This window comes from Tauraco erythrolophus, chromosome 4 (assembly GCF_009769465.1).
Source record: "Tauraco erythrolophus isolate bTauEry1 chromosome 4, bTauEry1.pri, whole genome shotgun sequence".
Taxonomy (NCBI): Eukaryota; Metazoa; Chordata; class Aves; order Musophagiformes; family Musophagidae; genus Tauraco; species Tauraco erythrolophus.
The window spans coordinates 8,211,539-8,237,012 of NC_141468.1; the positions used below are offsets into that span (position 1 = coordinate 8,211,539).

Here is a 25,474-nt window from a genome sequence, read left to right on the forward strand (position 1 = left end):
TCCTGGGCTGCATCACAAGAAACATGGTCAGCAGGTCAAGGGAGGTGATTCTGCCCTTCTGCTCTGCTCTCCTGAGACCTCACCTTCAGTACTGTGTTCAGCTCTGGGGTCCCCAACATGACAAGGAGATGGACCTGTTGGAGCGGGTCCAGAGGAGGCCACAAAGATGATCTGAGGGCTGGAGCACCTCTGCTATGAAGACAGGCTGAGAGAGTTGAGGCTGTTCAGCCTGGAGAAGAGAATGCTCTTGGGAGACCTTATAGCAGCCTTCCAGTACCTAAAGGGGCCTACAGGAAAGCTGGAGAGGGACTTCTTGCAAGGACATGTAGTGATAGGACAACGGGTAATGGCTTTAAACTGAAAGAGAGTAGATTTTGATTAGATCTAAGGAAGACATTTTTTACAATGAGGGTGGTGAAACACTGGAACAGGTCACCCAGAGAAGTTGTGAATGCTCCATCCCTGGAAGTGTTCAAGGTCAGGTTGGATGGGGCTCTGAGGAACCTGATCTCATTGAAAATGCCCCTGCCCATCGCAGGGGCACTGGACTAGGTGCCACTTAAAAGTCCCTTCCAAACCAAACCATTCTATGGTTCTGTGATGCAGGCTGTGTTGCCTGTATGAACGTGGTGCTGAACAACTGTGCTCTCTCTCATTGAGATATCTGTTTATTATGCATATTGCAGCATGCATAGAAAACTTGGGTGAAGCCTCTTGTAGAGTGCAGTGTTATAAACTCAAATCGTCCCAAAGCAGGTCTGAACAATGAGAGGAGGAAACACCAACACCCAGGAGACAAAGGTCATGCAAGATCTCAAGATCCTACAGTCCCCCTGGCAAAGCTGAGTGCAGACTCCAGTGTCCTTGTCTCAAGCCTGAAAAACAGACTCAAGGCACATCTCACCTGTTAAATTAACATTGCTAATTTCTATCTTTTCCCTTCTCCCTCCAAAATGAAGCAGCCTATCCAGCACTTCGCAGCATTCAACTAGCCCTCAAAAGCCTCCTCCAGTTCAAAACAGCATCAGAAGAACTGCTGATCTCAGGTCCAGCTTTGTCCCAGTCTGTAATGGTACTGTAATGGTGCTAATTTAAAACTCCCTTTATTTTCATAGCTGCAAAACTGGCAAACGATTAGTGATTCTGCAGATTTCCCAAACTGACAAATGGCCCTCAGAGTAATTTTCTGAGCGCGTTTCATTCTGCATGAAGACCTTCTGGGTAGTTTGCTGTAAAAAGGAAGAGCGTATTGATGGGTGATCAAAATAAGGTCAGTGATGACTAAGATAGGAATCTTCTTCAAATAACTGGCCCCGCGCTCCGCAGCTGCTACAGTACAATGCTCAATCACTCAGCTGCACTCGCTGCTGGGTTGCACCATGGACGTCTGAAGCAGCACTTGGCATTCTAAGCAGCATTTGGGTTTTGCCTCAAAGGAGGCTAGAAGCAGTGTCATCTGCAAGTACTTTAATTTGCCTATGAACAGGAGATAGAGTGGAAATGGGGATGCAACTCCTGGCAAGAATAGACAGAGGAAAAAAAAAAAACTGAAAAGCAAGGGGAGAAACAGCAGATGGAAGAGAAGCAGGTCTGCCTGAATCTGAGAGGGCAGATATAGGATATTTCAAGGGCAGTGCCGTTCTTCAAGGCCACAGGCTTGTCATCACTTTGAAAGGTCTATCACCCTGCTGAGGTCTCATACCAGCTACTCAGACCCGAGCCTGGTTGCACCAAATAGTGGCTAAGAATGAAAAAAGAACGGCACATCCTGGGAAAAGATGCATGTGAACAGAAAGCTTTGGAGAAGACCTTTCCGTTGAAAAAACTTTGGAGAAAATCTCAAGAGGCCATCCAGATACACTCATCCCTAAAACAGAGCAAACTTGTGAGACTCAGGAGCAAGTGCTCCACTGAGAAATCTTATGGCTGGCCTATATTAATAGCAATTAATCTCTGGAGACCTGCAAAGTGTCTGGAGTCCTGTTAGAGGAGGGAGAGGCTCTTGAATGATTTCCAGGATAACGAGATCCACCGAGAGTCATGTTAGTGAAATGAAAAGGGTTGAGGTAAACCAATAGTTATCAGCTCTGACAAAAATTAGCTCTGCCCACCCTTGAGCATTCACAAACCGTTTCAACACTGTGCATGCCATATTCCCTGCTGCATTTTCCTGGCTGGGTTTCATTTACTTCCAACCCTCCCAAGCCTGACGCAAGAGGGAGAGGAAGCTCTAATGGCTTTCATGCCTTCCCCATCCACAGCTAATGGTTAAGGCATTGCCCATGTGTATTAATAAATGATAGATGCTGGCCTAGACTTGTTGCTCACCAGCCTGGGCTGCGGCACCAGGGACGCTGTTGCATCCTCCGCAGCCAGGAGGAAATGGCCTGCCTCTTGTGGGCAGGATAGGTACCTTGAGTTGAGTAGTTAATTAGTAGTTCATTAGCTCAACTCAGTCCAGCTGGATAAGAATGATTAGTACCATATAGACTGAAGGTGGAGTGGGTGAGAGATGGCCCTGGGCAATCCTAGACCTCTGCAAGGCAGATGTGTTCATCTCTCCTGGTTACCTCCAGCTGTTGTCAGCACTGGCAGGAGAGAATTTTCATCTGCTTTACGTATGAACTGTGAGATGAGATGAATCGCAGGAATGAGTTTGTTCTTGATAAAGTATCTACAGATAAATACGCGATTAGTGTCACTGTCATAAAGTGATGAGGGTGGGGATCACAGCCGCCCACTCAGCGGACAGTGGTGGATTACTTCTTGGAGCCATTGTTTATCACCACCACCCAATGATGGGTCAAGGCTTAATCACTGCTGGCTGGTTTGACGTTCACAAGGGAGATTGTCCTCATGGCTTGTCACTGTGGCATGACTCCTTGGCAAAGTCAACGACAGCACTCGAATCTGAGACTTCCTGCAACAAGCCTGCACAACTAACCCATTGCAACAAGTAGGTGCCAGTCAGCAGAAGGGCAGCATCTTTAGGTTGGGGTGACTCCAGCCCTTTGCTGAAGCTGGGTAACGAAGTCTATAGATGGGAAGGGCTTTGGCCAGGATGTCTCTTCACAAAGGGCTCCTCATCCATGCCGGGACATCCAGGCGCTGCGGTGTGCGATAACGTAGAGAAAAAGCCCCGGGTTGCAGCCCACCCCCTGGCTGCACAGACGATGGCTGTTTACACTGGCTCCTTCGCAGGAATTCGGGATTTCAGTCCTGCACTATATTTAGGCTGTGAAACTACTGATATTTTTAGGTTGTTGGCCTTTGACACACAAGTGTATTTTCTGAGAGGAAAAATTTCAGCTCTTGACTGAGTGGTGGGAAAACACAACCCCCAGAAATGTTAAATTTTCTAAAACTGGAGCCAGGAGTTAGGACCCGACAAGGGGAGTTTACATTATAAATACAATCTGCTGGCTGAGCCAAATGTTTAAGGCAGCCTTGTGTCAGGGACCCTTCGTCTGGGTTAGCAGGACTCCTGACACTTTGGATGTCCTGAATATTTACATTTCAGGTTTTACCATAAGAGGAAGAAGAGCTCTTAAGAGCTGATTATCTTGGGACAAAGGGGAAAGAGGTTGAAAATGGGACACAGTTCTTTATTGAGACATATTGTCTGCAAAGGAGACAGCTTTTAGAAAAAAGAAGAAAAAAAGTCCCACTTCCAGATTCCTGGTCTGAGTGCCTTACAGGACCGGAATCCAAGGGGAAAAGATTTCTGTGAAAACAGCTTGAATGAAAGAATCCCTTTGTAGGAGGTTATGACTGATAAATTACGGGAATGTTTGTGATATGATATAATAGTGGCAATTAAGAGACATTTCAGATGATGAATGCCTGAGAATATGCAACACAGTGAACTTCCCAGAACCTTTCTTTTCTAAGATGAACAGTGACTCTGTTCTCACTTTAATTAGAAATTATCCAACCTCTGTGCTGCTTATTCCCCTTCCTTCTTCCCTACCTCCTCATCTTGGTGGCTGCTCTGAAATAATTTGTCTGGCACACACCATTCCTCATTTGCAGTCTGGTTTTGCAAATCCCCTGATTGATAGCCTGAAGTTTTGCAAAGCCCAAAGCCCAGCTCAGCCACTGGCCCTGCCGATAATCACAATTGTTGTCTCAGCTGTGGCTACATATATGAGGACCCGCCTGACTTCAGGCTCCTGTGGCTGTGGGGCTCTAAAGAGTATTGAAAAAACATTAAAAAAAAGAAAAAACAGAGGTCAATCCAAGTACAGCAACTTACAGTAACACAAAAATTCCCAGCCCTCAAACATCTCTTCATCATGCGTTGCCTCTTCACCATCATGGAAGTGACGGCACAAATGCGTTAAGCCCCTAAGCACATCAGGGTTGAGATTGGGCCTCGTGGAAGTGGAGCAAAGTGGGTTTTCAATGGCTCTAAAACCCACATCCCCCTCCCTCCAAGAGTTACAAGAGCCCCTTGAGTCCCAGCAGCTGGCAGCTCCAGCAGCACAGTGACCAGTGAAGTTAGCAAGTAATTGCACGCAACGGGGTTTGCAAGTTATGCAATGCGGCAGACATCGGGTGACTCCTGCCAGGTGCCGGACAGACACTAATCCCCCATTGGGGTGCCAGATGGAAGTTCGCAGTGCGGAGGAATTTGACCTTGGATAACTTTTTGTATTTGAGACTTAGCACTGGCTGTCACGTGGAGCTCTTCTCCAGGAGTGGGGGATAGGACCGGCCCGAAACTATGCTTTGTCAGCTGTTTTGGAGTCCTTGGTGGACTCATATGGTTAAAAAAAATACCTCCCAAACCGAAAGGAGAGGAAGGAAAAAAGGCAGGGTTTGAAACCCCATGACAATTTCCCTCCAGCTTGGCTCCATAAGCTTCCAATTTAGGAAAACAACAACCCTTCTCTGCTGTGAGCCCACGTGAATGCATGCAGTGCACAGGAGATTTAAATTAAGAGTATTATAGATGAATCAAAATGAGTGGACACTAGAAACGGCTCTTTATATTTAAACTTCAGTAATTCCTGTGCAAATGTTGGTAAAAGACTTGCTGTAGCCACTTATGGGTGTCAAAGGTGCATGGGGTTTATATCCTCCTCAATCCAACCAGGCAGGGACAGAGAGAAGGAAGGAGAGGCAGAACATACCTTGGCTTCAATGCCTTCTGCTGCTAAGATCTGAATGGCATTCAAAGCCTTTGTTCTGTTCTTTTTTAACTATCACATGAGAGTCATCTTTCCAGTGCGTAATTTGGGCTTGTTTTTCCCCAAAGCTCTCATGCCCAAGAGCAATGTTTTTTTCTCTAAACAATTGGATGCTGTCGGTTGGCTGTGAAGAGAGTTTCTGCAAGAGCGTAGATGAGTCACGGCAGCATCTCAGATGCAGCCGTAAACAGTTAGGGCAGGATCACGTCCATGGCACTAGCCAGCTCCACCTTTGCTCTAGGAGAACAGTCAAAAGAAATGATATCCATTGCACAAAGCCGTTGGTGAAGCAACAAAGTCATGTTGCAAACAGAGAAGAAAAAGAAGTTTTTTCCCATGATCATTTTATTTTATGCAAGAGAGGAAACATATGGAAGCCTGATGGGAGTGGACCTGTTCTGGGGCTACTCTGAGCCATATATTCAGGATGGGTTTCTCTTTGAGGGAGAAGGGGTTGAATCAAACAAAAATTCCTCAGGCAAAACTCCCCTCTGTTTTCAATTGCTTTAGAGGATTGAATTGTTCACAAATGTCTTTCTGGGGAAGGCAAAGCTCTCTACCAAAAACAGGTTCCTGGGGGCCTGTCCCACTACAGAATATGTTGTAACAGCTGGATGGCTCGAGCTGCAAGACTGCTAGGCACTCTGTCCTGATGGCTGCCTACCTTTCTGAGGGTTTCCAGCATTTTCTACCCAGGCCTTGGATGACATGTATTTAATCAAAACAATATGACTGAGCTCTACCTCACAGGACTGCGAGTGTTTAATACTTCAGTATCTAGTTGGGTTTAGTGATCTCAGGTCTTTCTGGTACCAGCACAAAGGGGTAGACGTCTCCAGAGAGTGACGTGTACCATCTGCCCAAGACACCCACCTTGGAAGGAACCGGCATAGATGAGATGTCTAAGTTTTGATAACTAAAGGAACATGAAATGCATCCCATCTCGTGTTTCAAGACACTGAGTAGAAAATAGCAAAGCCTAGGAAGAAGTAGTTCAGACCTGGCTTTTGCAAACTCAGAGAGTTGAACAGTATTTCCCTTGCCTTGCTGGTAGATGTATTTCTGTTATAAGCAGGGAGAGCTGTTGGGGATCTTCTCAGTTGAGACAGTTTATATTCCTTGTGGAGAGCACAGTTTCCATCCCTGGCAGACAAAAGAAAAGCCATCTTTGTCAGGAACGCCTAAGTCATTGGTGATGAACTTCAAGAGAGCTCAGCTTTGGGACAGATTCAAAATCATCCCAGGCTAGAAACAATTCAGCATTGTTTGCGTTTGCGCCTTGGCCGGTAGCCTATATAAGCTTCATTGGCAAACCTAACCCATTTATTAGTGGGCTAGAATTAACAGCATGAAAGACTTTGTCCACGTTCATAACCGGGGCAGCCAGACTCCTCTCTCATGAACAGACTAGTATTGGAGACTGAATGTTTCTCACAGCAAAGCAGGTTGGAAAAATCCACATGTGAGCAAAAGAATGCCAAATACTCCTCTTTTAAGAGGCTGCTGTATTTTTTTAACGAAAAGAAGCTCAGTCATGAGACGTGATCACTCAATCTCTTCCTATCATCCCTAAAAATTCATGTAAAGATGGATAGGAGGGTCAATGTGGGTTTAAAGTCTACCTCATTTTCTAGCAGAACTGGACAATTTGCTACAGCACATGGAAAGCACTGGAGTGTTGAGTTTGCAAATAACTAGTGAGCACAAGCCCCAGCCTGGTGTAGTTCTACGTTAGTTTAACAGATACTACAGCAATCCCCCAGGTGATTTAATGGCTTAGGTTCAAACCTCTGTGTCTGTCCCTGCCCTCCAGAAAACCCCTATGCCTCTTGTCCTGACCCACAGCTGCCTTGGGGCAGTGAAAGGAGAGATGAGACCCCATGAGCTGTTGAGCAGAGTAGGTGTTTATGACTGTCCAGGAGGCAAAAGGGTTATCGCCTCAAACTTTTCAGATGTATAAGCTCTTTGTGCTCCTCTGGTGAGCTCCACAATGACATTTTACAGCCCTGGGCGAGACATCCCAAGTAGCCCTCTAGCTTTACCTGGACTGAACTGCTGTTGCCCTCTTGTCCCACACAGTGTGGGATGGAGGCATGTCCCTGATTTGGCATGTCCCAAAGAGGGAAAAAGCACTCACATCTAGCTGGACGTTTTGCAGTGTTAACACTTTGACCTTCTTTCCACCAACATTGATGCTGCATGGGGCTACGGTGGGGCTGATGGCAGCTGCACAGATCCTGCCACACTGCCCCGGCCCTTGCCAGCTCTAGAAAGGTGGGGGAAGTCTGCATCAAATGCCGTCAGCAATTTTACAGTGTGTTATAAAAATACCTGGAGACGGGAATTTATTGAACGCCTCTTTTTTTTCTCCATGCATGCCTCGAGTAGAAACGGCTTGGGGCTCCTCCATAAGCTGATTTTTTTTTCTTGCTTGTTTGGATACATTTTCTGACAAAGATGAATTTTTAAGGTCTACGTTTTCTCTCCCATCCCCTGCCTGTCTAACCCTCTTTGCTTCTGCCTGTAATGAAGATGGGGTGAGAAACTCTGCAAGCCAAAGTCTCCCCAGCAGCTTTCGGAAACATGTGAGGCTTCGTTAGCCCTTTCTGCAGCTCTGGGGCTTTTGGGTGGAGGTTTTATTCTCTCTTTTTTTTTGTGATTCATGTCAGTTGCTGGGTTTTTTTTTTTTTTTAAGGGAAGCAGTTCAAGTCTCATAAATGCTTAAATATGTAGCAATAAAGTTTGAGAAGTCTCCAGGGCAGCTCTGGAGCCTGTGGAATAGCTCAGCTAAGAGTGCCGGGGAAAAAAGTCACAGTTGCCTCTCACTAAAAGCGGGAATTAGGCAGGCTGCAAGCTCGGAGGGGCCTGACCCATTTATGATACACTGTGGGATACCTTTAGGGGCACAAAGCCTCCTGAACACCGGCTGCACCGTGGCATCACGGTGCTCTGAGGACAGAGCAGCCACCAGCAAAGAACCTCTCAAGCACAGCGCTACGGGTGGCACTGGTACCCACATCTACCCTTGTTCTTATGAGTAGAAAATCAGCAACCCCACTGAAAAACCCTCAGCCCAAACCCAGGAGAGAAAGGATCTGTGTTTTCTGACTTCGATGGAATCAAACAGCTTCAGCTACAACCTGAGACCTGAACAAGGACCTACGCTCTCTCCTTTAGCTAGTTAGCTAAAGCCAATTTTGTTAGCTCTTCTCTCCTGCCCACCCAGCACTCCCACATGCCTAATCCCCTGTTTCCTCTGCCTTCATCGTGCTGGAGCTGACTAGATTAATGGGAAACGTTAACACGCCAGGCCTGAAAGGAAAGCAAAGAGCTGGTTGTGTTTGAATTCCACATTAATCTACTTGGTGATGAAGCTATAAATCAAAACCTGGAAGTTTTGCCAATCTGAAATGATGTGTTTAACATTTCAGCCCTTTCCTTCCTCCCTCTCGCCCGACATTGATTTGCATGGCCTTTTACGGCAGCAGGGCAGGCTTGCAAAATGCTGCTTTTGCTCCTGAATCCCTAATTGCTCTTAGACATAATAAGATGTCTTCGAGCCAAACAGGGTGAGGAATGATGCTGAAACAAGAATGAATTTCCCAAATTGCTCCTTTATGAGGGGGAAGGCCACATTCAGGATAGGATACATGAAGTCTTGGGGATGTCCCAGAGCCCACTGTGAAGTGGAGAGCAGTCTGTCCCTTTACAGATGAAACACCCAGCAGGGTTCTAGCAATGCTCCAAGTGAATGGAGATGCCCGAAAGCCCTTCAGCTCAACTCCAAAATGCCCATGGTAGCTGGGTGAAATTAGCACCTGGTAGTCAGCAGCAGGAACCATGTGGGAAACACACCTGAGATGTGTTCTCCCCAGGAAAAATAAAATTGAAGGATCTGGGGAAAATAATGGGAGTGAAGTAGCCAACCATCAGGCCTAAGGAGGACGTGGTTTAGGGGCTTGCATGGCTGAGTACATCCACCTGTGTGTAAATGAAGGAACAGCTTCTGGTCTGCGATACCTGCCAGCTCTGGCCCAAGAGGAGTGGCAGGGAGTTAAAGCACTGCAAAAGCACCCTCAGCACCAATGGGCCAGGATTCATGGGTGATTTTCACAGCTGGAAAGCAGCCAGTGAGCTGAGATTTATGACTTGATCCTGCCTTGTAGGAGCTGGGGCTCTCTACAGCAGCAGCAACCTCTCTCCGAGGGCTGGGGGTGCCTAAAGCCCTCAAATACCCTTCCTGCATCACCAGACTTTGGCTTCTGCGTTTGTTTCTGCCGTTGCTCCTTTGGCCTTTATCCTCCTGCCAGCATGACAAAAGCTCTCTTTTCTTCCTTGTTTTAGGTTAACATCCAGCCCCTGAATGCTACAGCCCACCTCCTTCCTTAATCCCATTACCTATTACTGGATATATGGGGAGCAATGAAGTATCAAATCCAATTCTGCACTTGTGTCTATAGCCTGAAGTGAGTCATTTTGTCGATCTCTGCCTCAGTTTCTACAGCAGTAAAAGAGGCATGATATTACTTAACCGCCTTTATAAGTACTTGGTGGATAAGAAGCAGTGTGTAAAAAGTACCTGGCACTACTGTGTACAGTGTGCGAGGAATTTAATGTCTGTGATTGGTATTACAGCTCCTCGAGAGACTGCTCTGCGTCCAGCCGTCTGCCTCCGACTTGGTAGGAACAGTTGGTGGGATTTTAAACAGACAGACACATAAACACATTGTACTGAAGATGTAGGTCCTGGCCTGCCTGATGTTCTCTGACACTACACAGACGTAGCTGGGAAACTAAAACATTTGTTGATGGATTTGGAGATTAAATAAATAGTGAAATATCTTCAGGATGTTAAAATGCAGAACTGACTGCCTATCCCATAATAAACCAGCCCTCCCCCAGTACTTCTTGAAATGTGAGTATTTCCGCAAAAGCAGGCACTGTGGTAGTTCACAGGGCCATTTTTTTAGTAGGTCAGAGCCGTCAGACATCTTCTGGGCACTGGTAAAAATACACCCGGCAGCTCTGTGGCATCTTGCACAACCGACAGTCTGAAAGCCTCAACTGGAAGTTGATTATTTGTTAATGTCCTTTTTCAAACGCATATCGGTGCGCAGTCAGAAAGCCACGTGGCAGATCACAAAACACGACTGAAGTGTAGCAAGCGCTCATCACAATTAAAATATAGCAACTGGTGAATGTTAGCCCTGCTGAAAACAGAGCAAGGTGAGTGGTTTGTTCGGGCTGGGCAGACAAGTGTATCCCTGGGAATTGCAGTGAACTTGCAGGAGGATTTACTTGCTGGGAAGAGAAATGCAGTCTGAGACAAACAATGGTACTTTGCTTCAGGATACCGAAAGCCTCTAGTTCTTGGATGTTGTGAGTACTTAAAGAGTACTTAAAGTATGTTGTGAGTACCACAGCATCACTTAAAGACAAGGAGAAATGGAGCTACTTGGCATCTCTGAAAGTCAAATCCAGTTTGGAGACAAAGAACAAAGGAAAAAATTCTGATTGTTTTAACATATTTTATAACAACTACTGCTCAGAGCACAACCTGAGCAAGTCCAGACTTCCGATTGCTATATCAGTTTGGGTTTAAAGACTGAAATCTCAACTACAGCCAACATCACCCCAAAGTTGCTATTCCATCTACGTTTGCTAATGTGTTGCTGCTGATTTCCCAAGAGCCAAGAAAGTAAAGTCTCACTTGTCAGAAATAGGGGGAATTAGTGATTATGTTGATGCCTGGAGCTCCTTTTCTTTTCAAGAACCCATTGCCTGTTGCATTGGCCGTAAATCTGGACCATGCCCTCTGCACAGTATTAGATTTGGTTCTATATATTTTGTAGAGGGGACAGTAGAAGGGAATTACCAGACCCATGGATGTTTTTTTCCAGGATTTGTGTGGTGGAGACAGCAGTCTAGGGAAAGGATACCAAAAAACTCTCCAAGTGGGTGTTGTACCCGAGCAGCTGTGTTCTTGGTGGGTGGTGCAAAGGAGGACCTGAGTCCTCCTCAACGACGTGCACAGCAGCATGGGTCCTGCCCAGCCAAGGACCTGGCTGTGGTACGGTGCTGATTGGTCTCAGCGGGAGTGAGCCAGCAAATGGCTCCAGAAGCACAGATGCACTTGGATATGATTAACTCGAAGGTAAAAAACATAAAGCATACTTTTTGGAGTATGAAGTGGTTTTGCTTAATTGTACGAAGTTGCCTAATGTTTCTTTTTAGGGCTGTTTCAGTTCTGGTGCCATGCAGAGAGGTCCTACAGCTGATCTGCATTGCTCTCAAGATGCAGTAGCAACAGGGATTAATATATTGCAGCAACAAAACTAGCATGGTCAAGAGCTTACTTGATTATCTAAATAACAAAAAGTGAAAGAAGTCTGCGTCTCTGGGAAGTGATTAAACTGTCAGGCTCTCTGTCTGAGCAATATTCTACTAAAATACCCCGTCAGTGTTAAAATTGGAGGATGCTGGCTACTGGAGGAAGTGCTATTAGGATTAATATACATAAGCGTAGAGTTATTTATCAGCTCATGCTGGCCACTAATAACACTGCTGCTGCTGGCTCTCTGTGGCGATGAGCTATGAGATGCCTTTCCCAAGAAAACCTCCACCCAGCAGCTGCTCTCCTGATACCTGATGCACCATTTCAGGTCCTCTCCAAAGACTTGGAAGCTCATGGGCATTGGCAAATAAGGTGACGTGGTTTTACTGAGCTTTTGCAGATGTTCGTTGACTCTGTCTGAGAAATGGACAACTATTCAAGTCCACCCTGTCCCATGAGTCTCAGGCTTCATTGATGCCTGTTCAGATGGGAAGAGAGGCACCTTTGTCTGCCCTGTTTCCCTGATGACTCTAGCAAAGGGGGATAACATGCCAGGAACATGATATACCACCATGGTGGATGGCTGAAGACATGTGCATGTTGTAGTGGAAAAAAAAGCACTTGTGCATGTGCTCAGTGCTCACAACAGAGTAAATCTGTTAAAAGACCACCAATCTCAGGAGATATCACAGGCAGTGGCATCCCCTGAGGCACAGTGCATAGGATGGGATAGGTTATTTCTTATCAGGACCTGGACGCATCTGAAAACTAACTCCTTAGTTTTTGAGGATGGTTTTTACATGGGCGGAGGGTCAAAAGAGAATTCAGTGTTGAGCCCTCTTGCTTCCCCCTCCCCTTTTCCAGGCCCACTTGAGCCAACTGGCCTCAATTAGTTCAGGCTCCTCAAACCAGCTGCAAAGATCAGACCAGACAACCCCACACTACAGACAGCCTCTGCACAGATTGACCTGTAGGTTCTTGGCACCAGCCAAGACCAAGTGCAGCTCAGAGAAGGCAGCTTGGTTCACTTGGTTCACTGTGGTAGCGTGCCCGGGGGCCACCAGGACAATGAGTGGGACAAGGGGTCCTTCTGGGTAATGGTTTTGTGTTATTGGCTGGAGGCATCTTCTCTAGGACAAACAAATACTTAAAATAAACATGCTGCCTATGCCTGCTGAGCTCCAAAGAAGGCCATAAAATCTATTCCTGAAGTTTTCTGAAACCAGAGTATGATTTTATGATTTGAAGCTGGTTCAAAGCTTGATGAAATTACTAAGAGCCTTCCCTTGGTCTCCCTCGAAGCAGCACACACAATTTCTGCAGGCTTTTAATCTGGCTTCTTCTGTATAACTTGGCTTCACACATGGAGACTTCCAAAGCACAGGAAAAGCAAAATACCAAGCAGATGGGAGTAGCAGAAAATGCCTTTTCCAAATGCAAACACTGATCAGTCAATCCAGCATCTGGCATTAGCCAAACCTATGAAGCTAATAAATACTGTAATGGGTTTGTTCCCGCAGCGGAATAAACGTCCAGCCTCAGTTGTCTAAGACTGATTAAAAAAGCAGATGAGCAGGATACTGGTTGATTTGCAGCGTCATTTCAACCTGGGCTTTCTTATGGGCTGGAGTGAGTTGCTATTCAAAGTGGTATGCAGTTCTAGTGCCTTCGCTGTGATGTTCAGATTATTTAACTCAGTTTAGCCAGTCTTAGAAACACACAGAGTTCATTAGAGCTGTTTTGTTATACCTCAAGCTGCAAGCAGTCAGCGTAACAGAGAAGCCAGTCGACCAAGCCCCAAACCTCTACATACTGCACAAAACACACCTCAAGTAAAACAAAAGTTTTGGACAATCAGATGCCTTGAACTTCACAAGACTGAACAGTCAGAGGCATTTCACAAGTCAAGTAGGGGTAACTAGTGCTACTGAAGTTTAAAACCCACTGTGTTTGCTCATTTTCAAGAGGTTAAGTGTCTTTTGGTGCCCTTTCCTCCAGGTAGGTTATAAATTCCTCTTGTACAGTTGCAGGGACAGCTCGATGATGCAGCTCAGCTAAGGCTGGCCGCACTTATGAGTATAAAGCTCAAGGAAAGGGGGTATAGCCAAGTGACCCTTAATTTGCGTTCATTTATTCCCCTCTGCTCTGTGGGAAGGGGAGTTTGGACCTGTATTCAGCCCCAGGAGACCCCACCACCATCTCAAAACCTGCGTTTGTCCTCCCAGACCTCCCCTGCCCATGGTGTCTCCTCTGCCCCACCACCTGTGGCAAGACCCGAAGCGGTTGGGAGGAACAGGACAGGACCCTGTGCGACTGCTCAGGGGGTTTCCCCTCTGCAGCACTGGGGTTTGAGGGTCTGGCCTGGTGTTTTGTAACCCTACCTGATAACGGCTCTGGAAATGCACCATGGCTTCAGCATGAACTGCAGGACCCTCAGGTTTCCAAAACGGCAAGTCCTCAGAGCTCGGGACGTCAGGCTCCACACCAGGCTGTCCCAGCTGTAGAGCAGATCCTCAAAGCCAAAGAGCACAGCAGCCATGCCAGTTGCCCGTGTGAAACACCCTGGACTCCCTGCTCGGAGGTGATCAGCTAATCCCAAGGCGCCTTATGAACGATGAGGTTAAAAAGTCACTGCAATTTCCATCAGGGAGGAGAAGAAAGGAAAAAAAAACAACAGACCGAACCACCAAACCAAACCCGACAACAAAATCCAGTGGCCAAAATAAACTGTTTGGGGATGTGTCTTTCTCCCTTCGCACACGCCCTTCAGGATGTGGTTTCTCCCTCCGTGTGTCTTCTCAAAGCGAGTTCTGCTGCACCCAGGGATGAGCAGGGAAGAGGCAAAAATACCTCTCCCGACTCAGGAAGGCAACTGCACATCCCTCACAAAGGGCTTCTTGGTTACACTGCATCACTTCTCAGCTCTCCACTGCAGAACCGAGAAGCAAATTCGGATCCAAAGTCATCACTTTGCAAGCTCAGTCCTGGGACTCCATCCAGAGGGAGGAAAAAAGCCGCTTGCTCTCCCTCTGCCAACATTCCCAAGACATTCCAGTATTGGGCTTAACTCTTTCAAACACTCCCTAAGAACAGCTGAGAAGACAGCTTTGCCACATGCGACATTTCATCCTTTTGTTTCGTGTGTTGACGAGCCATAGCACAGTTACACCCCAGTCTTTTTTCCACCCAACTGTCTGTTCTGGAGCCTTTATATGTTTTGGACTCAGAAGGATACTTAGTCTTCATATGAGACTTACGCAACAGTCTGCAAAGCACCTTATTTACCCAAGGGGTGATATCTTGGAAAGTTGCAGGGATTAAACAATGACCATTTAAAATCAGTCCGATTCAGCTGGTGTGGACATATTTTTAACCCTTGCTGATCTTGCATTCATAAGGGTGGGTCTCATCTGAGCAAGCCCAGGAGAATGCAATACAGTTCTCTCCGTCTGAGCTGGATGCCCAAATACCCTTTATAGTCTATGGATGCAGAGATCTGCTTCTGGCATCCCTTCCTGAAATAGGTGTTGGGAAGAAATAAGTTCCCTGTCCATTTTCCCCCAGGAGTAGCTTGTCTGGGTGGAGACTTCAATGCTGTCAACATCTATGATGAGGTGGGCTGAGGCAACTGGTCCAGTGAGCGTGAAAATACATTACCAACACAAGGATTTTGCAGTTTGGTTAAATCACCACAAAATCATGCAGCAAAATTGCACCTGAATCCCATGAGTGCTCCTTCTATCTACGGGCTGAAGTTCAATAACCAGGTGGGAAATCTGAGGTGGAAGTATTTTTACCAAAGGCACGGTGCAAACCAGTGCCCTTGGAGACAGCTGCCTGTCAGGGCTATTATTCACTCATTTCACTCTCCCTTCAGAGGAATGTGCACAAAAAGGCAGCGGGACTCGGAGGGAGCAGATGGGAGTCAGATGGGAGCGCCTACTTGGAGGCACTTCTGAGGAGGTGCTTTTTAGAGCAGTAGGCAGGACAACACCACTTTGAGCTGAAATCACGAGGGACCTGCACGCACTGAACCCCTAAAGCTGCTGGTTTAGCAGAGCTCAGACGTCACTATTTCCCAAAATCCTGAATGTCTTCTCTGATTCAACTCCCCGGATGGGAAAGGAGCAGGAATATTAATCTCTGATTGATTTTCTGCATGTCCGTCCCACCCTCACCCCATCCATAATTTGATCTTTGAGGACTGGCGGGCACGAAGCGATCAGTACGTCATGGTAACGACACAAGGATGCTCGTCAACTCATTGACAGGGCAGGTGGAGGGCCAGGAAAACACAGCTGCAAAATTAATGTTCTCAGCCTAATTGCTTCTTCAGGACATCATTTTTAGAGTGGCATCATAAAATATGGTAATAAAATCATAATAATATTTCCTTCAAACTTGTTAGACGCTATTCATTCCGCAAAGTGCAATTTCCTTTCCTCCTCTCTCTGTCCCTGCCTATCATTTTCTTGGTGTCCAGCCTTTGCTGCTAGTCTCCCCACGCCCATCATCTCCCAGTTATTTCTTTGCCTGCCTGTAAACTAGGTAACACACTGCCTCCATTAGCAGCGATGTAGACAAGGGACTGGGAATATCTCCATTATAAAGCCTCATTTGGAAGAAAGGTTGTTTTTTTTTTCATATAACTTGACTAGACAATATTTGCTCCAGGCTACAGGCTGGTGTATAAGATCTCTGCCTGGCAGCACAAGAGAGGAAAAGAAAGAAATGTGTTTGATAAAGGAAAACAGAGGCGGGGGGGGGGGGGGGAAGAAACCATAGCAAGCGATTGCTCTGGGATGTGACCTAACCCCTTTGGTATTCTGCAAGGGGGAGAGGCGGGGAAATGGAGAATATGTTGCTGTTTTAAAATTAGCTACTCCACATGTGCATCTAGTCTTTCTGTATGCTCGAAAGGAGACTTTCGTCCCCCCCGTCCCAATTCGGTAATTACTCAACAGATGAGGGCAGCTCTGAAGGAGCCTTTTCACTTGGCTGATGACATAATCAGACTTTCTGAAAACAGTTCCCCTATGTATTTATTTAACTGACAGACTGGAGCAGTCTCCTTAGGAGTCACTTGAGTCTATAGGAGGCCCAGTGAACATTTCACTGTGTAGATTTACCTTCATGATTAGAGCAGATTGTTTGGTTTCCTGCAGAGGTTTTCCTGCTGATTAGACACATACTATTTTTTGAGGGGGTAAAAGCTGTCTGAATACACATTACCCGTCCCACCTCACAGCTTCCCAGGGAGTAGCAACCGTGGACGTTTCCCAGGCAAAGGCAGTCCATCCCCTCTAGAGCCAAGGGATACACCACCAAAGGTGCTCCTTTCCAGAGAGACACGATAGAAGGTGCTTTTACTTATCCAAAAAGGCCAGAGGAGGTCATTGCTACAGGGAATGGCAGAAGAGAGGAGAAAAAATTACTGAGAATCAGCAACTTGGCTCTTCTGCTGGTGTACACTTTGAGTCGTTTCTGTAAAACCATCTTACATTTCTATAAAACACACTGAGCTTCACCTTCACTAAGGTCAATTAGGAAAAAGAAAGGCCTTTGCACTCTGCATAGATCTATAGATATTTGCAGGTCTTTTCAACGCAGCCTCTCTAATTATGCACTGATTATTTCCTGCTGTTTCTGAGAAAATGTCAGGCAAAACATTTACTATGAAACCTCCCACGTTTTACTGACAGTCCAAACGCTGTTACTAGGGTATAAAATAGCTCCTTACTTCTCATGAAAAAAAAGGAAAAAACCCCCCAAAAAAAACCCTTTAAGCTGCTGTGTTGTTTCATGGGGCTGTCAACGAGGCTTGAAGGCTGGGGGTGGACTTCCCAACCCAGCCCCAACAGACAGCTTCTTCTCACCACAGACCCTGCAAATCACTGCCGTGCGCTGATGTAGGTAGACGCTGCCTGCACCAGGAGCTCAACAGACAGGTCCATGTTTTGCCTTTAGGCAGATTGTATATTCTGGCCTCAGAAGGAAGAGTTCAGCATCTCTTTCCAGCACGCTGTCAAGTAAACCTCTACCCGCAACTTTCCAATGGGTGTGGATGTATTTGGGCATGCTGAAAGACAGACATGCCACGTGGAGGATGGTTTCCTTTGAACTTGCTATAGACATACGAGAAACATCCTGCTTCTATTCAATGTACGGCCCCAATGGTCCTTGCAGCTCCAGTCCAATGTGGTCTTTTAGGTCTTATTTCAGATCCATTACTCCTTTTGATCTTTATTTCTCTATAATGTTAAGAGGATTAGTGTTGTTAGATCTTCGTGTCCAAAGTTCCCTTTCATGTTGCAACTTCACATTTTCTAATGTTGAAGATGTGTTTTTGAGACGTTTAAGTAGTCGCATTTTCCTCCTTGCACTTTAATGGAACATCATTTTCAGGGCTGATATGATGGGAACAGCTAGAGATGACTCAATGCCAAGTGATCAAACACACAGAGAATGAGCCACCCCCTTCTTTCAGATGTGCCCATGCAGAGCCAGGGCCCTCCTGCACCTGCACTGAACCACATACTCTGCAAAGATTTCCAAATGGACTTTGGGCACCAAATCTGCTTGAGAACCTGAGCCTCTGAGTGTGCTATTCCCACCCCAATCAAGGTGGTTTTGTCCCTCATGGTGACCCATTTGGGCTTCTCTGTCTTTCCCCTGATGAGTGGCCTTGCTGCCTCCCAAGGTGGGACCATAAAAGGTTTCTGCATGTCCAGTGGAAGCTTCCTAGAATGCAAGGACCAGATACTATTGAGTTTATTTCTTGTACCTTTGCCGGATTTTGTATTTTGTTTGACTAAGGAAAGGTTTGAGGGAAGGGTTTTAAAAGGAGCTAGGAATGGCATTTGAGTTGAAGAAGCAAATCCTCAGAGTTTGAGGGCTATATTATACAATACATATATTCTAGGCAAAGGAAATCACCTAAATTTAAAAAGAGTAAAAATAAAGTATGGAAGTCCAGACTGGGTCTTCTGAGAGCTTTGATCGACTAAGGGTCTGCTGACCCTGTAATAATTTTGGAACGCTGAAATCATGACCTCCATCTGGCTGGGCCGCAAGACCTAGACAATGATCATGTCTGAACCTTTGCAGACCTGTAGAAGAGGCACCAACACCCCTATATGTCATCTCTCTGGAGCTGTAGGTCAAGAAGTTGTACTTGGAAGCATCTCCCTGATGATCTGCTGCCCCATGCAAATGTGATTGCTGTGCCTGCACTGCTTCTGTTACCTTCTAGCTCTCACCCATCACACGCTACCAAACCCACAGAAACAGCCTCTACCCCTCACCTGGTCTGCGACCACTAACAGCCCTACAACCCCCCTGCAGAGAAAATTCAAGAAACAAAAGACTTCTCTGTCGGCTACATTTTAGGACGAACACCACGAGTCAGAAATCCTGGCCAATTTCCTCAAGATGCTCTCACAAGCCCATATGGCTTAAAACGTTCCATAATGAAATGAACTGCTGCTTCACAGTAATAACTGAATGAAAATTTACTATTCCAGTCATCCACCTTGATCATAACATTTCTAAAGCTCTTTGAAAATGTTAAGTGCTCTGGTAGTGCTAAGTGTTATTGTTATGTGAACAGTAGCTCCTTCTGTGTAAGGCTGTACGTGTCCTCACGTTGGAGAGCTTTTTATCGACTGACACAGGAGACTATGTCATATCCTCAAATCATACGCATTTCATTTCCTAAAGTAAGCTGTGTTAGCGATTTAACAAGGTTTAAAAGTAGGTGAATCGTATAAAGCTGGGCTCGTACTTGTCCCTAATATTCTGCCAGCTAAAGTGATTTCACTTCTGCGATGCAGAAACATGAAGGAGGTTGCGCGGAGATTTGCTACTCAATCCTCTTCCTCTGCGAACGCTGCGGTGAATGAGTCCGCAGGCGGGAATGTAGGTCAGGACAACGCGCTAAGTAAATAGCGCAGAACAGGCGCAGAAAGTGAATGGCGAGATCTTAAATGCGATTATTCACTTTGGAAACCCAAGCTCGTGATTAACTCTGATCCCACCGGGCACTCTGACGCCCTGTGAGCAGGGTGTCCAGTCACAGCAGCACACCCCTGCACATGCCCATCACCACCATCATCATGCTGCTGTCTGGTGTTACGTGCAGAAATGCTCGGGAGGATGATTTTTGGCCAGAAGAAAACAGAAAAAAAAATCACAGCCTGCTTAGGAGGCAGGTAGGAACAGGGGGCAACGTAAAGCTCATCCAGCAGCTGGGCTGTTTTCCTGCCGTGTTGTTCACCTGTGTCTAGAATTGCTTCAGGCAAGGTGCAGGGGTGAAGCAATACGAACCTGAGACAAACCTGTTTTTGTGTCTATCAGGTGGGCACCGAGTTTCAGGCTGGGGATAGAACACACCTGACTGCTCACAGGAGGAGTCATGCACTTGTGCAGTTACTCTTTTCTTGTTCCAAGCTTTTACTTAATCCTTGGGTGACTGGAGCAAGTATTTCCCTTTGTGAGAGGGTCCCAGTACCCTTGTGCCATCATTTTGAATTATACATTTAGCTCGTGCTTCCCATCCTTTCTCAGAAGATGGTGGCCAAGCTGCCAAAATGACCTTGGCTGTGGGCTGTGGCTTGGAGGACACATTGCATCACGTTGCAGGTGTCTCTAAACTGGCACATTTCCTCGGGAGGGACGACAAATCTGGTGGCTCATAAAAAGCTGGTCTGCAGTTTTGCCCTATGGCAAGATGGATAACGTAATGAAGGGCAGCCTTGCTGTCTATGCTAAACAAGCCCACATACAGCACAAATGGCCCATTTCAGCAGAACATTTTCTTACAGCTTATCCTGCAGATATATTTAAGTAGTCTGTCTGATTCAGGCTCAGTGGTAACACTCACTGCATTCAATGACTAATACAAAGTGCTTTCTGTTCACAGACAAGAGCCAAGCATTTCATTAAAAAGGAGGAGGGCAAAGGGAGCATATTTTAGAAAATCAATGGTCCAGATTTCTCATCTTTGATCTTGCTTATGGGTTGTAAAGCCTGTTCCCGCCTAAGTTAAAGCCTGTATATTTAATTTATTCTGAAGCTCCTTATGATCATTACAAATAAATTCTTGCTGATTAGGATGCAATTGTCTCCGGACAGAGAGAAAAGATATCATATAAACAGGTCAAATACGACCTTCAGAGTAGAAATGAGGAGGGATCTGGTCCTATTCCAGAAAAGTCATCAGTTTCCTGAGCAACATTAGACGAGTCACATAACTTTATGGGTCTCCATTTCCTCAGTAGATTAATTCACTGACAGTTGTCAGATGCTATGAAATCTCAGGGGACCTGTTTTACAGTAAAAAGTAAATATGCGTTCAGCTTGCTAGAGAGCCAACTGATCATATTTGACAGGAGTTATGCAGCAAAAAGCAGAAATACTTAAGATATCTCGGATCAATATTGTACCCTCTGCATTGAAAGCTCCTACACTGAGTATCAAAATGGGCATAACTATGGGTGAATAAATGTTCCCTGAGGTGAAGAGTGGTTATATATATATACACGTTCCCTGTGGGAGTAGTGCTGTGTACATCCAGGTGGTGCTCAATGCAAGTAGAGAGGGTCCTGTGGAGGAAGGGGATGCTCTGTTGGCTCTGGGGTACAGAGGTCCCAGAGTGAGCCGTGCTGAGCTGTTGACACCACAAAACATGGTGCATGCACACACTTGCACACCCATTCATGGCATCTGCACTGGGGCTGACTCACGTGGGGTGGTTTGGCTGTTTCTATTGCCGCAGCACAATTAATCTGCGGATGGGAAACTCAGGAGTCAATGGAGGGGGATTACTGTACTGCAGCAGATCTTCACGCTGAGAACATCTCCCCAGCTGGGGCCAGTTAGACCTTCTCAGTAGAGCATAAGAGTTGACCTCTACCCGGTTTGCTCCCGAAACACGGACCCCTGTGGCTTGTGCTAATGGAAAATCTCCATTTGCGTTGTAGGACAGCGCTGGATCCATGCCATCTACAGTGATAATGCATGCACAGTTGACAGAAGATGATAACTTGCACTTCTGTTGATGCTCGGCTTAAAACCCTGTACAAACATCAGCTTCTGTTGGCTCACGATGCATTGAGAGATTTGTATCACTGAGCTGCTACCAGAGCCGTGGATAAATGGAGACAAGAAGACTGGAGTGCCTGTGTGGGACAGCCAGTCACAGAGTCTGGCAGACCCGGATTTCCCTTTCTCTGACTGTTTTCTATAGCTTCTATTACACCCACATACCCACCAGCATGTCCAGACAGGGGGCTGAGTTTCAGGAGGTATAAATAGTAGCCCAGACTCCATCTGCAGAGGTGGAGAGCAGTTAATCAGACTCTCCCACGCTCCACCTTACAACCTGACAATTTGCAATGTGGAATCCAAACTCACTGCCTAGCTTGCTTGCTCATACCTACTGAAAAGAGGAGAAAATGAATCGAAAGCTGACAGATCGAAGCAGCAAGTCAGTCACTTCATTGTCTTTATGGACAGCAGACTGAAGCTGCTCAGAAGTTAAAACAAAGAGGATTTACGCTCTTGATTTAGAAATTTATGACTCATTCCCATTTTGGCTGTTAGAAATGGCTGTCATTTCCCCTGCCCTCAAAACGTCCATGCCATAAAAAATAAAACCCATAAGCAATTTGCTGTCCTTATCTTGATGCACAAAGAATTCAAATGTTCACTGTTGCTATCTAGAGCTTGACTTCCTGTTATTAAGAAGGACATCCTAGTATTTAACAACACGAGATTTTTATTTTTTTCCCCTTCTTCAAGCCAGGCAGAATGTCTAATGATTCTGGGGTTTGTTTCCTGCTTGTAATTAAGTAGGTCACAGCTGCAAAGCAAGAGAACAAGAAAATATTCAGATCACACAAAGCCAAGAACGATTAAATCATTTGCAGCTGAAGGATATGGCAGATTTTCTTTTTTTTTTTTTTTAAAGAAGTCTCAAGTCTAAGGAAAACAAATATAGGAACTTTTAAGAGAATGATGAACTTGGAAGTTCTGCCCAGGCGCCACAGTAGCATGGAAAAAAAGAGTGATCAAAATCCAGCTAATGTTGTTCACAAGTTGAATAGCTTTATGTGGTTGAAATAAATTCACTGCTTAGGGCCATATATTCTATCCATGCAATTCCATTCTAACCACATGCAAGATTGCCTTCATTTCTTCTGGGCAGTTCCTACCAGGCCCTCTGGAATGTCATGCTATGCCCTCTCCCATGGGTCCCACACAGCACACACCCCGTGAGACTCCAGATGCAGCTCAGTCACAGCCTGATCTCTACCCAGACATGAAGCTCCCATGGGGCTGAAAGTCTTTTGATCTGCACCCATGGCTCTTGGTGTTATGTCACTCTGATTTGGCTCCCGCTCCGTCTCTGTTTAGGATGGCGAGCTGCTCTTGGTCCCTGCACAACTGCCTTCACCCCACAGACAAGTACTGGCAGTGCATTGTCCATTGCCCTTAAGGAGCCATGCACACGTGGGTTGAAGAAAAACCTCTGAAGGGCCCTGACTGAGGTAGGAACTGCGGTTCAGCCTCACCACAGACAGACATCGATTGACAAAGCCATACCACAACCTTACAAAGCCCAGGAAGAACTTCCTTCGTAGAGCCGAGGTGTGGATCTACGTGAACCAGGCACTTTGAGACAACCTTGGTCCTGACTGATGTTGTTTGGGTTATTGTAGGATTCAGGAGAAGCATAAACGACTGCACATTTCCATCATGGTGCTTTTGCCTAGGCTTTGGGATAAACATTCCTCCAAGCCATTGCTCAGACAAAAAGAAGGAACAGAGAGCAACAACCCCACCACCCTCACCTTCCCCAGGTACAGTGCTTGGGACTGCTCTGTTCCATCAGGAAAAGGAGATGAAACAGAGTACTCAGCTATGAGAGCATTAAGTGGCTGCCTTGGTCTAAAGAGCAATGGAGACGTGTCCCAAATGCATCGTAGCTGTAACAACAGAGCTCTTATTCTGTGCAGTGAGAGAAACGATCTTTGGGAAGATTTATGTCTAAAGCCCACCAAAATCAGCACTGTACAGGGCAGTGGTCCAGTCAGACAGGAATCACTGCCTTAGCAGGGAACACCCTCTGTGAATCTGTTTGATTTCAAAATCCAGTGTTTGGTTTTGTCACAAAAGTGACTAAAATAGGGGCAGAACAGCAAGGGTGAAAGGACATTGCTGCTTCTATAAAAATGTGATCGGGAGAGACATAAATCTCAGCAATTATAAATTGGTGATGACCTCATGTTTACTCAAGCTCTGACTGGGAAACTGTCGTGGGAAAGAAAAGCCCCCGTAGATGGTATTCTGGGCTCTGTCCCCATTTGACCAGACGTGATCAGTTCATTCCAGGATAAGAGAACGTGGTCCTTTTCATGCTGATATTTCTTGGCTTTGCAAGCTAGGAACTAGGAGGGAGAAATGGTCAGTGCCTCCCTGATGGGCAATCGTCACGAAACACAAACAACGAAGGGTTTCTCAAAGGCTGGTGCTTTGGGAATTCGAGGACAGTCCTGCAGTCTCTACTCACAAAACACTGACCTCATGGGAGAGGGCCTGTGTGCAAGAGCATGGTGGTACCTATTCTGGGCTGCAGAAGATCCGTGATCTGTCTTCAAGTGATCCAGGGGATCTGGATTTGTCGATTTCCACCTGGAGTTTCTCTAAAAGGTGCCAACTTTCAGAAATGTTTTGCTCCCCTCCCTCCAAGATGGGTTCCTTTCGCCTTGAGTCCCTCAAACAGGGGACTCCTGGGGAAGGGAAGGTGTCGACTTCAGACAAAACACCAGTGCTGGGCTCTGTAAGGGTGTTCAGGGACTTCACAGCATCTCTTGGCCTTTGCAGGAAAACATTCATGCTTCCTGCCCCCTTCTCCTGAATCTTTTGGCATTTTCCCTTCCATTCTAGGGTGGATAACAGCATCTGTGGATTAGTATAAAACAAAGCTCAGGAATGAAAAGTTTTCAAAATGCTGCTGCAACCCAGAGCCTGGCCTGCACCACGCAGTCTGCTGCGACTGATTGTAAGGAAAAGGAGCTAAATCATCCGCTGGCATCAGCCTGCTTATCTTTCCCCTGACACCATCCTCCAGAAGCTGGAGGTTGGCCCCAAGGCCACTGTAACCGCTCTCCTGTGACTGACTGGATGCGTTGGAATGCACTAACATAACTGTGCTTTTAAAAATCAACGTCCTCTAGTTTTATGACTCTTCTTGGCTGGGTTCCCACTCGCTGTAACTGAAGCAAACCCTTTCTCATCTGCAGGAAACTGCCACTATTGGTGCATTTGAAAGTTTACAGGAGGATACACGATGGCTGCGTTACAGCAAAGTCCAAGATGGAAAAAGGAAGCTTTCCAACATTTCAGAGTGGAAATTATGAAAATTAGAAAGCCTCCTCCCAGTCCCTCGTGTGATTTGCAAGCACAGGTTGGGTGGAGAGATGCTGGAGAGGGAGGAAGGGGTTGTGGATGTGCACTTCCAGCTAACGGGAGCCCTGAAGTTTCATCCTGTTTCCAACACACCCAGATTTACACGGTGTTGTCAATTCACCTTGACTTTTACCTGGAAAACATCCTGGCTGCCAAGTGGGAACGACAGCACTGTCTGGGTCTTGCAGAGATCTGGAGAGGATCAATGTCTGCAGCGCCTTTGTGACACGGAAAGCCTGATGTATTATAAGGAATTATTTTAAATTGTGACCTAGGATTGCCAAGCTTCCCTCTTGCAATAGCCTATCCATGGTATTAACCTTGACAGGTTTTCTTGGATGGTATATTCAAAAATTGGGAACTCCAGGCCCTGCCCTCAGGCAACAGCAACAGCTTTGAGCCCAGCTCTGAGGAAAGCAGAGCCTGTGAAACATTTGCAACTCACTTTTCTTGGCTTTCTGTGAAAATCTGGACCTTT

The 25,474-nt window shown here is 46.2% G+C and overlaps 1 protein-coding gene across 3 annotated transcripts in view; it reads right to left on the bottom strand.

The window, feature by feature from the left end:
• FRMD4A (FERM domain containing 4A) overlaps positions 1 to 25,474 on the bottom strand; it is a 221,113-nt gene that overhangs the window by 184,826 nt on the left and 10,813 nt on the right. Inside the window, exons 1-2 of one of the 3 annotated variants that reach the window (XM_086609855.1) lie at positions 13,916 to 14,065; positions 12,174 to 12,182 (exon numbers count right to left, since the gene is read on the bottom strand). The exons of 1 other annotated variant lie outside the window; for it this stretch is intronic. In XM_086609855.1, coding sequence (XP_086465981.1) covers positions 12,174 to 12,182; positions 13,916 to 14,065 — 159 coding nt within the window. Of the gene's footprint in view, positions 1 to 12,173; positions 12,183 to 13,915; positions 14,066 to 25,474 lie in introns of those variants that run through there. One more of the 3 variants, XM_086609857.1, reaches the window with a different exon arrangement.